Source organism: Haematobia irritans, chromosome 5, assembly GCF_050003625.1.
Source record: "Haematobia irritans isolate KBUSLIRL chromosome 5, ASM5000362v1, whole genome shotgun sequence".
In the NCBI taxonomy this organism is placed as follows: domain Eukaryota; kingdom Metazoa; phylum Arthropoda; class Insecta; order Diptera; family Muscidae; genus Haematobia; species Haematobia irritans.
Window position 1 is genome coordinate 10,491,665 of NC_134401.1, and position 18,492 is coordinate 10,510,156.

The following is an 18,492-nucleotide window of genomic DNA, read 5'->3' on the forward strand; positions in this document are numbered from 1 at the left end:
TATTTGTATAGCCAATTTTGTCAAAATTTTATTTCTATGGAAAATTTTGTCATAATTTTAATTCTAAACAAAATTTTTCAATTTTTTTTTAATTTTGTCAAAATTTATTTCCATAGAAATTTTTTAAAAATTTTTTTCTTTAAAAAATGTTTGCAAAAATTTTATTTCCATAAAAAATTATGTCCAACTTTTATTTCTATAGAATTTTTTTCAAAATTTTATTTTTATAGAAAATTTTGTTAAAATTTTATTTCTATAATAAATTTTGTTAAAATTTTATTTTTATAGATCATTTTGTCAAAATATTATTTCTATAGAAAATTTGTCAAATTTTTATTAAAATTTTATCTCTATAGTAAATTTTGTCAAAATTTTATTTCAATAGAAAATTTTGCCAAAATTTTATTTCTATAGAAAATTGCGTAAAAATTTTATATTTATAGAAAATTTTGTCAGAAATTTTATTTCTAAAGAAAATTTTGTTTTTATAGAAAATTTTTGTCGAAGTTTCATTTTCAAGAAAATTTTTGCAAAATTTTATGTCTATAGAAAATTTTTGCAAAATGTTATTTCTATAGAACATTTTATCAACATTTTATTTCTATAGAAAATTTTTTCAAAATTTTATTTCTATAGAAAATTTTGTCAAAATTTTATTTCTATAGAAAATTGCGTAAAAATTTTATAATTATAGAAAATTTTGTCAAAAATTTTATTTCTAAAGAAAATTTTGTTTCTATAGAAATTTTTTGTCGAAGTTTCATTTCCAAGATAATTTTTGCAAAATTTTATATCTATAGAAAATTTTGTCAAAATTTTTTTTCCACAGATTTTTTTTCAAATTTCCATTTCCAAGAAAAGTTTTGCAAAATTTTATTTCTATAGAAAAATTTTCCGAAAATTTATTTTATTTAGTTTTATAGAAAATTTTGTCAAAATTTTATTTCTATCAAAAAATTTGTAAAAATTTTTTCTCTAGAAAATGTTCTTACAATTTGTAACACATCGAAATATTGCTCTAAGACCCCATAAAGTATATATATTCTGGGTAGTGGTGAAATTCTGAGTCGATCTGAGCATGTCCGTCCGTCTGTTGAAATCACCCTAACTTCCGAACGAAACAAGCTATCGACTTGAAACTTGGCACAAATAGTTGCTATTGATGTAGGTCGGATGGTATTGCAAATGGGACATATCGGTCCACTTTCATCCGATCCGGCTGAAATTTGGTACATGGTATTAGTATATGGTCTCTAAAGACCATGCAAAAATTGGTCCACATTGGTCCATAATTATATATAGCCCCCATATAAACCGATCTCCAGATTTGACCTCCGGTGCCTCTTGGAAGACCAAAATTCATCTGATTCAATTGCTATTTGGTACGTGGTGTTAATATATGGCCTCAAACACCCATGCAAAAATTGGTCGAAATCGGTCCATAATTATATATAGCCCCCATATAAACCGATCCCCAGATTTGAACTCCAGATCCCCTTGGAAGAGCAAAATTCATTCGATTTGTTTGAAATTTGGTACGTGATGTTTGTATGGTATCCAACAATCATACAGGAATTGGTTCATATCAGTCCATAATTATATATAACCCCCATATAAACCGATCCCCAGATTTGACCTCCGGTGCCTTTTGGAGAAGCAACATTCATTCAATCTGGTTGAAATTTGGTACGTTGTGGAGGTATATGATATTTTTAACAACCATGCCAAAAGTGATCCATATCAGTCCATAATCATATATAGGCCCCATATAAACCGATACCGCGATTTGGTTTTGAAGCCTCTGGGATGAGCAAATTTCATCCGAGTCAGTTGACATTTGGTATATATAGAAATTTTTGGTCGAATTTTCATTTCCAAGAAAATTTTTGCAAAATTTTTTGTCTATAGAAAGTTTTTGCAAAATGTTATTTCTATAGAAAATTTTGTCAAAAATTTTATTTTTATAGAAACTGTCAAATTTTCATTTAAAAGAAAAGTTTTGCAAAATTTTATGTCTATAGAAATTTTTGTCAGAATTTTATTTCAGTAGAAAATGTTGTCAAAATTTTATTTCTATAGAAAATTTTTGCTAAACTTTATTTCTGTAGAAAATTTTTGCAAAAATTATTTCCATTGAAAATTTTATTCTATTCTATTTAGTTTTATAGAAAATTTTGTCAACATTTTATTTCTATAAAAAAAAAAAAAATTGTGAAAATTTTTTTACAATTTTATTTCTATCGAAATTTTTGTCAAAATATTATTTCTCTAGAAAAGTTTGTCAAAATTTATAGAATATTTTTCAAAAATTTTATTTCTCTATAAAATGTTTGGAAAATTGTATTTCTGTAGAAATTTTTTGCAAAATTTTATTCTGCTAGAAAATTTTTGCAAAAGTTTAGAAAGTCTAGAAAATTTTTGCAAAATTTCATTTCTATAGAACGTTTTGTCAACATTTTATTTTTATGGACAATTTTGTTAAAATTTTATTTGTATGGAAAATTTTGTCAAAATATTATTTCTATAGAAAATTTTGTTAAAATTTTGATTCTATGGAACATTTTTTTTTGGCTTCGGTATTTTTGCTGGGAACGTATATTTTTTAAGATAAAAAAAATTCGATCGAGTTGTAGATAAAATTTTATTTAAATAATTCATTGTAAAATTTTTAAATAAAATAAATAAATATATGCTTGAATGACCTTCGTCTATCCAAAGATTTTGTTTTGGTCCTAATTTGAATTCTATCCTGAACTGACGCGGAATAACTTGTTTTCTTATAGTTAGGCTCAAATTCTATTGAATTTAAAATAATTTTGGAAAATTCCAAATTTTTACCAATATGGCCATATTAACTTTGTTTGAGGTAAACAAATTCTATATTGTACGATTTGTTATATTTAAAAAAAAATTTATTATTATTTTATATTTTAATATTTATACCCTTCACCACTACTGTGGTACAGGGTATAATAAGTTTGTGCATTTGTATGTAACGCCAAGAAGGAGTAATCATAGACCAACCTTTTAGTATACGGATCGGCTTAGAATTAAATTCTGAGTCGATTTAGCGATGTCCGTCTGTCTGTCTGTCCGTCTGTCTGTCTGTCTGTTGATGTATTTTTGTGTGCAAAGTACAGCTCGCAGTTTTAGTCCGATTGTCCTAAAATTTGGTATAGGGTCCTGTTTCGGCTCAAAGACGATCCCTATTGATTTTGGAAAAAATCGATTCAGATTTAGATATAGCTGCCATATATATTTTTCACCGATCTGGTCATAATTGGCGTGTATATCAACCGATCTTCCTCAAATTCCGTATATACGAATATTTTATGAGTCTCGAAAAACTTGCAAAATATCAACAAAATCGGTTCAGATTTAGATATAGCTCCAATATATAGCTTTGGCCCGATTTACACTCACTTGCCCACAGAGGCCAATTTTTTGCTCCGATTTAGTTGAAATTTTGCATAGGGAGTAGAATTTGCGTTGTAACTATGCGTGCCAAATTTCCTTGAAATCGGTTCAGATTTGGATATATCTCCCATATAAAGCTTTCGCCCGATTTACACTCATATGACCACAGAGGCCAATTTTTAACTCCGATTTAGTTGAAATTTTGCACAGGGAGTAGAATTAGCATGCGTGCCAAATTTGGTTGAAATCGGTTCAGATTTAGATATAGCTCCCATATATATGTTTTTCTGATTTCGACAAAAATGGTCAAAATACTAACATTTTCCTTGTAAAATCGCCACTGCTTAGTCGAAAAGTTGTAAAAATGACTCTAATTTTCCTAAACTTCTAATACATATATATCGAGCGATAAATCATAAATAAACTTTTTCGAAGTTTCCTTAAAATTGCTTCAGATTTAAACGTTTCCCATATTTTTTTACTAACATTGTGTTCCACCCTAGTGCATTAGCCGACTTAAATTTTGAGTCTATAGATTTTGTAGAAGTCTATCAAATTTTTCCAGATCGAGTGATTTTTAAATGTATGTATTTGGGACAAACCTTTATATATAGCCCCCAACACATTTGACGGATGTGATATGGTATCGAAAATTTAGATCTACAAAGTGGTGCAGGGTATAATATAGTCGGCCCCGCCCGACTTTAGACTTTTCTTACTGGTTTTTACATAAAGATGTACAAGTTTCTTTTCCACAAGATATTTTAATTTTATTTATAAAACTTAGTTATAGCATATCTTTTAAAAATTTATTTCGTCCCTTTGTCGGATGTATCGCCTTAACCCTTTTTGCACATATCCATCATCACTTAAAGCAAACACACCAAAAAAATATATTTTGGAGAGATAAAAATATACTGTTGGCTTACTAGCCAAAGACGAGCCCAAAATAAAAATGGGGAAAACTTTTTCTTAATATGTCGCCTACAAAAAAATAATACTCTCAAATTAAATTACAAACCAAAAACTTACCCCATGTTTATGGTGATCCTGATAGTCACAATCATGAAGAGGATTTACACCAATGATGACAGTACCACCACTGCCATTACCATCATTGCCACCAAGTGTTTCCTTGCGGGCCAGACGTCTGTGTTGACGTTTCTGCTGTGGTTTCTGCCTCAATCCATCAGCATCAAGATCTACATCATCATCATCATCGTCATCATCATAAACATCACCTCCTTGATTCTCATCACTGATAGTTCCGTTTGTATTCATTTTACCACCCTTTCTGTTGCTACCATCATGGAGGCCATATTGAGGCCATCGGCAACATAGGCGAGCATAGGTACATTGCAATGCCTCGGCCAAAATGGCTCCTAGACTTGAGAGACACATCAACATTAGAGGTACCCCAATTAAAGCATAGAGAATTGTAGCGATTTTTCCGCCTGTGGTACGTGGTGTTAAACTTCCATGACCTGGAAATCGTTTACGAAAAGAAAAATGGAGGGAGATTTATAGGCGAAAGCAGTAATACAATATTATTATCAGAAAGTTGGTAGAGGAAGATGTGAGAGATTCAGGGGGAAGTGAAAGCAAAATTAAAAGATAAGTGTGAAGTAAATGTTCTAGTTTTCATTTCTGGCCTAAGGCCCACTATATTCTTGTTGACGGTTGCCGATGTTCTTATTTGGAAATAAACTTACGGTTTCAGGCTATAAAGTAATCGAAATACAGGGCATTGTGATCTTAATCGCAAACGTCATACAAAAGGGATAGGAAACATAATTTCATAGGGGTGTAAGACGAAACACATATACACTGACTGCAAACAATGTATATGAGACGAATTCGTAGGATTCTTAAATAGCTCATATAAATTTATGGTATATATATTAAAGTTAAATTTTAAAATTTTTCTTAAAATACCATATCGGCTTATATTTTTTTTTTTTTTCAATTTGATCATGTGATCTAGCCGAGAAATTAAAAAAAATTCCAAAAATATTCCCAAAAGTTATAGCTGTTACGTTAGTTTGGATGTGAGTGGTATGCTAGCACAGAGAAAACAGTTTGTGAGCCATTGCAAATGCATTCATAGAACGAGAGTGAGAGCAAAGCATTCGGTTGAAGCCAATGAGAGGTTAGATGAGTATAGTGGCAGACTCACTTAGACTATTCAGTTCATTATGATACCACACAAAACAATGATAGAAAATTATTAAATCATTTGCGATTGATTTATATTTTAATTAAATTAATAAAATTTTTAATTGAATATATTTTTCCAAAAATATTATAAATTAAGCTAAAAACAGTTTGGAATTATTTTTTTCTGAATGGGTATGTTGGCTATATTTTCTTTTTTTGGACCACTGAATGGTACTAATTTTGATAGCATTATTTAGATTTTTAACAAATATTAGTTTTCCTTTTTTTAGAAATTCCTTTTAAAAAAGACTTTCACAAACCTCCTATAGCTATGGAAATTCGAGAATTAGATCAAAAATTTAATTAGCTTAAGATACGAAATAAAAAGTCCCACCGCCAGTGTTGCCAGTATTGGGGATTTTTCCCCAAATCGGGGATATTTTTTCGTGAATGGGGACGAAATTTCTGAGTTGGGGCCTTGGGGATTTGGTGGGGAATTTCCATAAATTTGGGGATTTTTGTGGGGATTTTTTTTTCATATGGAAAATTTTGTCAAAATTTTATTTCTATAGAAAATTTTATTAACATTTTATTTCTATAGAAAATTTTGTCCATTTTTTCTATTGGTAATTTTGTCAAAATTTTTTTCTATAGAAAATTTTGTTGAAATTTTATTTCTATAGAAAATTTTGCCAAAATTCTATTTCCATAGAAAATTTTGACAAAATTTTATTTCTGTATAGAAAATTATTTCAAAATTGTTTTTTCCATTTTTTTCTAAATAGTAAATTTTTACAAAATTTTATTTCTATAGAAAATTTTCTCAAAATGTTATTTCTATAGAAAATTTTCTCAAAATGTTATTTCTATATAGAATTTTTATAGAATTTTTTTTAGAACATTTTGTCAAAATTTTATATATCTGTATAGAAAATGTTGTCAAAATTTTATTTCAATAGAAAATTTTGTCAAAATTTTATTTCTATAGAAAATTATTTCTAAATCATCAACAGTTTTATCAATCTACCAAACAATAAAAAAATCTACCATTTCTGGTAAAATTCTACCAACTTTGGCAACGTGTCTACCACCTAACTTTACTAATTGAAGATTTAGAATTAGATTTTCGTTCATAAATAAAGGTGACAATTTTCATACCTCCAGCATTTGGAAGAAGATCACCACTCTCTTGGCATTGTGGTTCGAAATCTTTATCTTATTCCAGCTTGGTGGATTTGACAAAATTGTAATTTTTAAATTATTACTGATTACAACAGAGCCTTTTGCTTTATTTTTTTTTTCAAAAAAAAAAAACTTGTCAAAAATTTATTGGGGATTTTTATGAGGAATTTAAGTTTAAATTGGGGATTTTTATGGGCGAAAACATCATAATTTGGGGACAAGACCCAGAAAAATACTGGCAACACTGCCCACCGCAAAAGCTCTACTATAAAAAGTACGCAGTCAACCGAAAAACATTAAATACCTATTTTGTTTTTTCGGGAGAAAATTGTGGGGTTCCTCTCTCTCTTGTTAAGGTTAGCCGGATATTTGTGACTCACTATTCACTGTGGACTATTCAGTTTATTATAATACCACAAAAGACAATGTTAGAAAATTATAAAATCAATTGCGATTGATTTATATTTTCATTAAATACTCAATTAAATTAACAACAATTTTAATTTAATATATTTTACCAAATACATTAAAATTTTTAGTTAAAAACATTTTGGCTTTATTTTTTTTTTGTATGAGTATGTTGGCGATATTTTGTATTGTTTTTTTTTTTTTTTTTGATAGCTCCACTTAGATTTTTATAATTCAAGTTTTGCTTTATTAAAAATCCCTTTTAAAAAAGACTTTCACAAACCTCCTATGGAAATTCAAGAATTAAATCAAAAATTTAATTAGCTTAAAATACCAAACAAAAAATTCCACCGCAAAAGCTCTACTGCAAAAAGTACTCAGTCAACCATAAAAACATTAAATACCTATTTTGTTTTTTCGATTTGTGGGAGAAAATTGTGGAGTTTCTCTCTCTCCCTCTCTCTCTCTCTCTCTTGATATGTTTTTTCTGTTTTTAAGTTTATACGCACCAATAGTTGTTATCACAGTTACTGAGTATAGCAATGCCTCACTGAAAGACCATCGTGTTGCGGTGAAATCGTTGCTTTCAATAAAATTGCCACTGCCACCAAAACGACCCAGAGCCGTTGTTGTCGCTGATGCATCATGGGCCAGGCCACCAGAGCTACCCGTATTTCCACTACCGCCTCCCATGCCAGCTGCCGATGATGAGGATGCTGTTGAGCCAGCTGAATTGGCAGTTTGTTGGGCCACATTACGTGTGGCTGCCACTATCGTACCCTCGAAACGTCTCAATTGTTCATGGACCAGCATTGTCCAGTTACGTTCATAGAGGACATTCAATTTCTCTGAAAAATATCCAAGCAGAAGAGAAAAATCATGATAGAGATAACAACACTGACATGGAATACAATTTCATTTTTTTTTTGTAAGTTCAAGTGAATTTTTGTGTTTTTTTTTTTTTGGAGTCTTGATTTTCCTTTCTGTATTGGATGATGGCATGGTAACCTTTGAGTTTTTGATTTTTGAGTTTTTCATGTACCAGTTGGTCTTAATGTTTGATGTAAGAGATATTTAAGGGATTTTTTTTGTTTGTGCTTTTTGGAGAAAATTTCAACTAATAGTCTTCTAATTAGGTTGGAGAATGCTAATGAATGTTGCAGAGAATGTAATTGGAAATTATGAAAGACAAAAATGTAAAGATCAAAATGACCACAAAACCCTTTTTGCCATGGAGAGTCAATTAAATTTATTAGGGAAATAAATTGAAAAGTGTCTATGAACCGACGTAAAGGCGGTTTTTATTTGAATTGTAGCAATATTTGAATTGAGTTCAAGGAAATGTATAATTTACCATTGACACTAAATACAATTTGGGGAAAATTTTCTATAGAAATAAAATTTTGAAAAATTTCTTTAGAAATAAAATTTGAACAAAATTTTTTATAGAAATAAAATTTGGACAATATTTAAACAGAAATAAAATTTTGAGACAAGTTCTATAGAAAAATAATTTTGACAAAAGTGTTATAGAAATAAAAGTTTGACAACATTTTCTATAGAAATAAAATTTTAACAAAATTTTCCATAAAATAAAATTTTGACAAAATTATCTAGAGAAATAAAATTTTTAAAGATGTCTATAGGAATGAAATTTTGACATTTTCTATAAAAATTTTGACGAAATTTATCATAGAAATCAAATTTTTACAAAATTTCCCATATAAATCAAATTTTGACTATATTTTCCTTAGAAAAAGGAATTTGACAACATTTTCTATAGAAATAAAATTTGGTAGATTTCCAAATTTTGACATTTTCTATAAAAACCGAGTTTTGACAAAAAATTTCCATAGAAATCTAATTTTGACAAAATTTTCTCTAGAAACAAAATTTTGACAAAAAATTCAATGGAAATAAATTTTTGACAAAATTTTCTATACAAATTTTGACAGCATTTTCTATAGAAATAAAATTTGGACAACATTTTCTATAGAAATAAGATTTTGAAAAACTTCTTTAGAAATAAAATCTGGACAAAATTTTTTATAGAATTAATATTTGAGACAAGTTCTATAGAAAAAAAATTGACAAAAGTGTTATAGAAATAAAATTTTGACAACATTTTCTATAGAAATAAAATGTTAACAAAATTCTCTATAAAAATTGAATTGTAGCAATATTTGAATTGAGTTTAAGGAAATTTATAATTTATTATTGACACTAAATACAATTTGGAGAAAAATTTCTATAGAAATAAAATTTTGAAAAATTTCTTTAGAAATAAAATTTGAGACAAGTTCTATAGAAACGTTTTGTATAGAAATAAAATTTAAAGAAAATTTTCTATAGAAAAATAAAATTTTGAAAAATTTCTTTAGAAATAAAATTTGGACAAAATTTTTTATAGAAATAAAATTTGAGACAAGTTCTATAGAAACGTTTTGTATAGAAATAACATTTTAAGAAAATTTTCTATAGAAATAAAATGTTGAGAAAATTTCGTATAGAAATAAAATTTTGAAAAAATTTTCCATAGATATAAAATTTGTACATAATTTTCGGTACAAATAAAATTTTGATAACATTTTCTAGAGAAATAAAATTTTGAGAGAATTCTATAGGAGTGAAACTTTGACAATATTGACAAATTTTCCATAGAAATCAAATTTTGACAAAATTTTCTAGAGAAATAAAAATTTGAGAAAATTTTCTATTGAAATAACAAATTTGACAACATTTTACATAAAAATAAAATTTTGAGAAAATTTTCTATAAAAATATTGGGGAATTTTTTTTATAGAAATAAAATTTTGACAAAATATTCTATAGAAATAAAATTTTGACTACATATTGTATATAAATAAAATTTTGGAAACATTTTCTATAAAAATTAAATATTGACAAAATTTTCTATAGAAATTAAATTTTGATAAAATTTTCTTTAGAAATAAAATTTTAACAAAATTTCCATATCACTAAAATGTTAACAAAATTTTCTATAGAAATAAAATTTTGAGAAAAATTTTTATAAAAATAAAATATTGACAAAATTTTCTATAGAAATAAAATTTTGACAAAATTTTCTATAGAAATAAAATTTTGACAAAATTTTCTATAGAGATAAAATTTTGACAGAATTTCTGTAGAAATAAAATATTAACAAAATTTTCTATAGAAATAAAATTTTGACAAAATTTTCTATAGAAATAAAATTTTGACAAAATTTTCTATAGAAATAAAATTTTGGCAAAATTTTTCATATCAATAAAATGTTGATAAAATTTTCTATAGAAATAAAATTTTGACAAAACTTTCTATAGAAATAAAATTTTGACAAAATTTTCTATAGAAATAAAATTTTGACAAAATTTTCTATATAAATAAAATTTTGACAAAATTTTCTATAGAAATAAAATTTTGACAAAATTTTCTATAGAAATAAAATTTTGATAAAATTTTCTTTAGAAATAAAATTTTTACAAAATTTTCTATAGAAATTAAATATTGACAAGATTTTCTATAGAAATTAAATTTTGATAATATTTTCTATAGAAATAAAGTTTTGACAAAATTTTCTATAGAAAGTAAATATTGACAAAATTTTCCATATCAATAAAATTTTGATAAAATTTTCTATAGAAATGAAATTTTGATAAAATTTTCTATAAAAATAAAATTTTGACATAATTTACTATAGAAATAAAATGTTAACAAATTTTCTATAGAAATAAAATTTTGACAAAATTTTTCATATCAATAAAATGTTGATAAAATTTTCTATAGAAATAAAATTTTGACAAAACTTTCTTCAGAAATAAAATTTTGACAAAATTTTCTATAGAAATAAAATTTTGACAAAATTTTCTATAGAAATAAAATTTTGACAAAGTTTTCTATAAAAATATAATTTTGACAACATTTTCTATAGAAATAAAATGTTGACAAAATTTTCTATAGAAATAAAATTTTGACAAAATGTTCTATAGAAATAAAATATTGACAAAATTTTCTATAGAAATTAAATTTTGATAAAATTTACTATAGAAATAAAATTTTGGCAAAATTTTCTAAATAAATAATATTTTAGGACAATTTTCAATAGAAATAAAAGTTTTAGAAAATTTCTTTAGAAATAAAATTTTCTATGGAACTAAAATATTGGGAACATTTTCTATAGAAATAAAAATTTGAGGAAATTTTTTGGATAGAAATAAAATAATCTACCAAAATTTGGTAGATTAATTTTGGCTGGAGTGGCAACTGTGCTACAAAAGTTGAAAATCGTATTTAACTTTTTGTATTTATAAATTTCGATTTCTACTTAGAAAATGAAAATTTCCAAATACAAAATCGAGACACCTTACAGAGAGACTCCCAGATCGCTGGCATCGGGCGATGATGGGTAAAAATTGTAAAGATAAAAAAACAAAATGTGTTATAAAAATAAACAAATGTCATTTAATCTAACTGGAAGTTGTATTAGACAGGAAGTTTGACTTTAACTACAAATTAAAACAAGATCGAGGAAAGCCAAACGGGATGGAAATAAAATTTAAGCTTTGTCCTTACATGGCAGCGGTTAGACCTATAACGCTATATAATGTAATATAATGATTGCCAGCACTAGTGTACCCGGCGTTTTTTTGAAAAATTTCAGGGAATAGAATCCTTGTATATATCAAAAACAGGTTCCCTTAATTTTATATTGCATCTATTGACTTGTTATATATTGGCCAAACTATCAGCAATCCATCTAGGTCAGTCAGTGAAGTGGATGGAAACAATCGGGAGATGAATTTATCAAAAGTGCCACAAATATCACCATAACTCAGATTGTTTAAAATACTTTTGGTACAGTTTTCTTTAAATTGCATTTATTTCCTTTCTCGCTCTCTCTCACTCTCTGTCTCCATTTGACAATAAAATCCTGGTGGTTATTAAATTACAGTAATTTGCCAAAACCATCAAAAACAATAGCATGGGGTTTTTCTTCACTTCGTATAACACTCCTATGGTTCGTAGTACTTGCAAAGATTTTCAACATTTAATTGTCTACAATTTTACCCATGTGTAATGAAAAGTCCAGAAATGAAGTGCAATAAGAAAGAAACTTTTGGTTTAAATTAAAATGAAAATTGTATAATTATTCAAGCACTCTCAACAACAACGTTGGTCGCTGCAAAAAGATGGCATTTCCTCTTCCCATTTTTTTGTGCAATCGCATTCGGCAACCGGAAGCAAGGAAGAAAGGCGTTACTGTCGTCAGGAAGGCAAGCAGTAGACGACAAATGCAGGTAAGCATGCTCGTTCTTTTTGTTTTATTCTTCATAATGTAGGGTCGCTCTCCTAGGGACATCCAAATGCACTTAACATTTGTAAAACATGACACGAAAGGGTAAATCCTCCCTCCCCCGAACAGTGTCACCAAGCAACTGGTAAGAACGAAAAGGTCGACGACAATGACAACGATAATGATGACTACACAACTGGGCTATGGAAATATTTCCCTTGTACATCTACCAGTAAGTCTGGTGATAGTTACACGGCATTTTTTTGCTACTAAGGAAACTGAATGAGGTTTTTTGGATGGGTCTGAATGTGTAAAGAAATACTATGTGCATATCTATTTGAGGGTTTGTGGAATTTTTTGAGGGAGATTAATTAAAATTTAATGGAAAAATTTCAATAACTGGAAATATCCATAGCTCATGTACTAAGCTATATTTTTTGCGATTTTAAATGGAAAATAATGGAGAAAAATACAAAGTTGGACGAGATCCGCTATATGGATACACTTTAGGATGTATACATACATATTTTCTGAATCTGAACCCATTTGAATAAATTTTTTTAAAACTTGTACAAAATCTCTAGACTTAAAACTAAAACCTGCCAATGCCCTGGGACGCTGTTAGTAAAATAAATTGGAGTAAAACTATGGCGCCTGTGGTCATATGAGTGTACATTGGGCGTAATATATATGAAAGATTTTATTTCTATAGAAAATTTTTTCAAAATTTTATTTCTATAGAAAATTTTGTGAAAACTTTATTTCTTTAGAAAATTTTCTCAAAATTTTATTTCTACAGAAAATTTTGTCAAAATTTTATTTCTATGGAAAATTTTGTCAAAGTTTTATTTCTATAGAAAATTGTGTCAAAACTTTATTTCTATAGGAAATTGTGTCAAACTTTTATTTCTATAGAAAATTATATAAAATTTTACTTCTGTAGAAAATGTTGTCAAAATTTTATTTCCATAGAAAATTTTGTCAAAATTTTATTTCTATAGAAAATGTAATCAAAAATGTATTTCGAAAGAAAATTTTGTCAAAATTTTATTTCTATAGAATATTTTTTTTTATTTTAATTTTATTTCTATATAAATTTTGTCGAAATTATATTTTTATAGAAAATATTCTCAAAATGTTATTTTTATAAAAATTATCTCAAAATTTAATTTCCATAAATTTCTTTTTTAAACATTTTATTTCTATAAAAATTTTAGTCATAATTTTATTTCTATAGAAAATTTTGTCAAAATTTTATTTCTATAGAAAATTTTGTCAAAACTTTATTTCTTTGAAAATTTTCGCAAAAATGTATTTCGATAGAAAATATTGTCAAAATTTTATTTCTATAGAAAATTTTATTCCTATGGAAAATTTGGTAAAAATTTTATTTCTATAGGAAATTGTGTCAAACTTTTATTTCTATAGAAAATTTTGTCAAAATTTTATTTTTATTTTGTCAAAATTTTATTTCATTCATTTTGTTTTTTATTGTTGGCTTCTCTTCAATCGTTATTGTTGTTTTTGATCTCAGCTTAAAGCCATGCATTGAATAAACTACAAGTGTAGCTTAACCAACAGAGGATAAGTATCATTTTCAAATTTATTTGGGCAAAGCCCTATAGACTGCAAGATGGTTGGATGTACAGCTGTTTCGGAATTACCGAGAGGTTCAAGTGTAGTTCACTTTGGGTTGAGTGAATTACCCGAATTTATTCTGATAATTGGTTGATAGTTTTGCTGCAAGTAGAGGATGCTGATGAGGAATGTGGTAATTCCGAAACAGCTGTACATCCAACCATCTTGCAGTCTATAGGGCTTTGCCCAAATAAAATTCACAAGCATACTTTTCTTCTATTGGTTAAGCTACACTTGTAATTTTATTTCTATAGGAAATTTTCTCAAAAATGTATTTCGATAGAAAATTTTATTTCTATGGAAAATTTTGTCAAAATTTTATTTCTATGGAAAATTTTGTCAAAACTTTATTTCTATAGAATATTTTGTCAAAATTTTATTTCTATAGAAAATTTTGTCTAAATTTAATTTTTATAGAAAATTTTGTCAAAATTTTATTTTTAAAGAGAATTTTTCCAAACTTTTATTTCTATAGATAATTTTGTCAAGATTTTATTTTCCCTAAAAAATTTTATTAAAAATTTATTTCCATAGAAAATTCTGCTAAAATTTTATTTCTATAGAAAATTTTATAAAAATTGTATTCCTATAGAAACATTTAAAAAGAAAAATTAATTCCCATAGAAAATTTTGTCAAATTTTTATTTCTATATAATATTTTATCAAAATTTTATTTCTAAAGAAAAATTTGTCAAAATTTTATTTCTAATGTTGTCAAAATTCTATTTCTATAGACAATTTTGCCAAAATTTTATTTCTAAAGAAAAATTTGTCAAAATTTTAATTTTATAGGATTTATTTTTTAATTTTATTTCTTTAGGAAATGTTGTCCAAATTTTATTTCTATAGAAAGTTGTGTCAAAATTTTATTTTATAAAAAATTTCGTCAAAATTTTATTTTTATAGAGAATTTTTTTAAAATTTTATTAAAATTTTATTTCGGTAGAAAATTCTGCTAAAATTTTATTTCTATAGAAAATTTTATAAAAATTGTATTCCTATAGAGAATTAAAAAAAAACAAATTATTCCTATAGAAACTTTTGTCTAATTTTTATTTCTATAGAATATTTTGTCAAAATTTTATTTCTATACAAAATTTTTTTAAAGTTTTATTTCTATAGAAAATTTTGGCAAAATTTGACTTCTTTCTTGAAATTTAGTAAGATTATATTTCTTTAGAATATTTTATCAAAATTTTATATCTAAAGAAAAATTTTTCAAAATTTTATTTCTAATGTTGTCACAGTTCTATTTCTATAGACAATTTTGCCAAAATTTTATTTCTAACGAAAAATTTGTCAAAATTTTATTTTTATAGATTTTTTTTTGTTAATTTTATTTCTTTAGGAAATGTTGTCCAAATTTTATTTCTATAGAAAGTTGTGTCAAAATTTTATTTTTATAGAAAATTTCGTCAAATTTTTATTTTAATAGAGAATTTTGTCAAATTTTCATTTCTATAAACAATTTTGTCAAAATTTTATTTTCCTTAAAAATTTTATTAAAATTTTATTTTATTTTATTTTAGGGCTTTGCCCAAATAAATTTGACAAACATTATTTTCCTCTGTTGGTTAAGCTACACTTGTAGCTTAGTCAATGTATGGTTTTAAGCTGCAATAAAAAAAATAACAACAAAGCTTAAAGAACAAAACCAACAATAACAAAACAAAACAAATGAAAATTTTATTCCCATAGAAAATTCTGCTAAAACTTTATTTCTTTAAAAAATTTTCTCAAACAAGTATTTCGATAGAAAATTTTGTCAAAATTTTATTTCTAAAGAAATTTTGTCCAAATTATATTTTTATAGAAAATGTTGTCAACAATTTTATTTCTATAGAAAATTTTGTCACATTTTATTTCTATAGAAAATTTGGTCAAAATTTTATTTCTTTACAAAATTTTGTTAAAATTTTATTTCTATACAAAATTTTGTTAAAATTTTATTTCTATGGAAAATTTTGTTAAAATTTTAATTCTAGAGAAAATTTTATCACAATTTTATTTATGTAGAAAATTTTGGCAAAATTTTGACTTCTATCTTAAAATTTAGTAAGATTTTATTTCTATAGAAAATTTTTTTAAAAGTTTATTTCTTTAGAAAATTTTGTCAAAATTTTATTTCCAAAGAAAATTTTGTCAAAATTTTGTCACAATTTTATTCCTATAGAATTATTTTTTTTAATTTTATTTCTATAGAAATTTTGTCGAAATTATATTTTTATAGAAAATTTTCTCAAAATTTTATTTCTATAAAAATTATCTCAAAATTTTATTTCTATAAATTTTTTTTTTAATTTTATTTCTATAAAAATTTTTGTCATAATTTTATTTCTATAATTTTATTTCTATAGAAAATTTTGTCCAAATTTTATTTCCATAAAAATTTTTTTTCAAAATTGTATTTTCATCTCAGTAAATGTGTCTTCTGTTTAATATAAATTCCTATCATAAATTATGTTTACAAAAGCATAATTTTCTTTTTCTCTTCCTCAGCTAACACTAAGTTAATATTCGCAATAAAACAAGCCAACTTCTTATGTTTGTTAATTTTTTTTGCTAAATTCTTATTTTTCACACAGTTGATACCATTTTTTCCATATTAACTAAGTGTTTATTGGTGTTGAAAAGTGATCACCGGTGTTGATGTTTCCGTTTCCTTATCCTTTCTATTAGAGCCTCGGGTAGTTTGCATAAACAAATAGGCAAAAAAAAAAAAATGCAAGAACTCTTGGTTTTTTGTTATTATGACTCAAAACCCTCTAAAATTACCATACCATACCAACACACCATACCACATTGGCAACTATAAAGGCTTACCTGTTATTATCCACAACTCCTTTAGACATTCCTCTCGTGATTTGGCTATAATGGCGGATTTGCTAATATCCTGTGGAGCTTCTAATAAAGGAAATACCAAGGCACCCATTATCGTATAACCAATAACCATAACAACCAGACCAGGTGTGGAAAATAGAAGTTTGAGGGCACGACTCAAACAATTGTTAAGGTTAGAAGTTCTGCAACCGTTATGGCAAACTTTAGTGTATTTGGTATCGGTTATGTAATGGTGTTTTTGCTGCTGCTGCTGCTGCCGGTGGTGGGGTTGAGTTTTTTGTTTATGCTTCTGTTGTTTCTGTTTCTGACGATGATGATATTGCAGTTGTTGATGTTGTGATAATGTTGATTGTTTTTGTTGTTGTTGTTGTTGCTGTATTAAATTGTTTCCGCTTAAGCTTTTTGTATTATAGCTATTCGCTAAACTTTTATTTATAAGTATTGACTGATGTTGTTGTTGCTGTTGCTGGTGTTGATGTTGGATTTGTTGTTGCATTAAATCTTCATCCTCTATTAAGCCGGAAATCGCCTTTTCAACGTCCGACATTGTAAATAGCAAGTGAACAATATCGAAAATATTTCACTCATTGATGGTTGTTTGTTGTCCTTGCTTTCATCAATACCAACAATAGACATTTAGCCAGGATTTATCTAACGTTTAGTGGGGGGGGGGGGGCAATTTATAGCAACAACACAAAAAAATATTTATTTTCTGTCATAAATAAAATCAAAACGCTTTTAAATAAACGTTATTTTAAATCCTAGTTAGTTAATTCTAACATAATAAGCTCTCTCCTTCTCACTCTCTTTGTTTGCTAAATTCTCCTTTAAAGCGAAGAAATCAAATATGTGAGTTTATGTGTGAGAGAGCTGGAGAGTAATGAGTTTGAGTAACCTTTTCAAATTGGTATGCTTGCATGAAGCTTGCACATATACAGACTTTCTTTTACAATTTAAGCCTCTTCAATTGTTGTGGTTGCTTTTGTTTGTAGTTACTATTGATGTTGTTGTTTTCTACTCGACTTTTATATCATGACGCCTACCATCTTTATAAATTTCTTTATATAAAACTCTAGTTTGATATTTCTAACAAACTAAGCTCTCTCTCTCCTTGTTTGTAAGATTTGCCTTTATTGCCTAGAGATCGTATATATGAGTGCATGTGCGAGATAGCTAAAGAGAATGCAGTTTGAGTAACCCCAATCTTTGGTCTCCTCAATCACGTTGGTATGCTTGTATGAAGGTTGCACACACACACACATACGCACACAGGCTTTCTTTTACAATTTAAGCCTCTTAAATTGTTGTTGCTGCTGATGTTTTACGTAGCTATTCTTGATGTTGTTATAGTTGTTGTTCTACTAGACTCTTAAATCATGTCGTCTAATATTTGTCATTTTATGGTCTCTCCCAAAAAGGCTTGCGCTTCACTTGTTTGTTAGCTGTTAGCCAGTGATGCTGTTGCTATTATCCGTAATGCCATTTTCAAATTGCATTGTTAAGTCTATGGCCATAATGTTGCCGTTGTTCACTTTTGGTTGATGCTACTATGACTG

The 18,492-nt window shown here is 26.5% G+C and overlaps 1 protein-coding gene across 1 annotated transcript in view; it reads right to left on the minus strand.

The window, feature by feature from the left end:
- The window catches only part of LOC142239505 (uncharacterized), a 95,249-nt gene extending 77,766 nt beyond the window's left edge, over positions 1 to 17,483 (minus strand). The window contains exons 1-3 of the mRNA XM_075311296.1: positions 16,919 to 17,483; positions 7,674 to 8,012; positions 4,450 to 4,901 (exon numbers count right to left, since the gene is read on the minus strand). Of these exons, the coding sequence (XP_075167411.1) occupies positions 4,450 to 4,901; positions 7,674 to 8,012; positions 16,919 to 17,483 (1,356 nt within the window). The remainder of the gene's footprint in view (positions 1 to 4,449; positions 4,902 to 7,673; positions 8,013 to 16,918) is intronic.
- Positions 17,484 to 18,492: the final 1,009 nt, after the last annotated feature.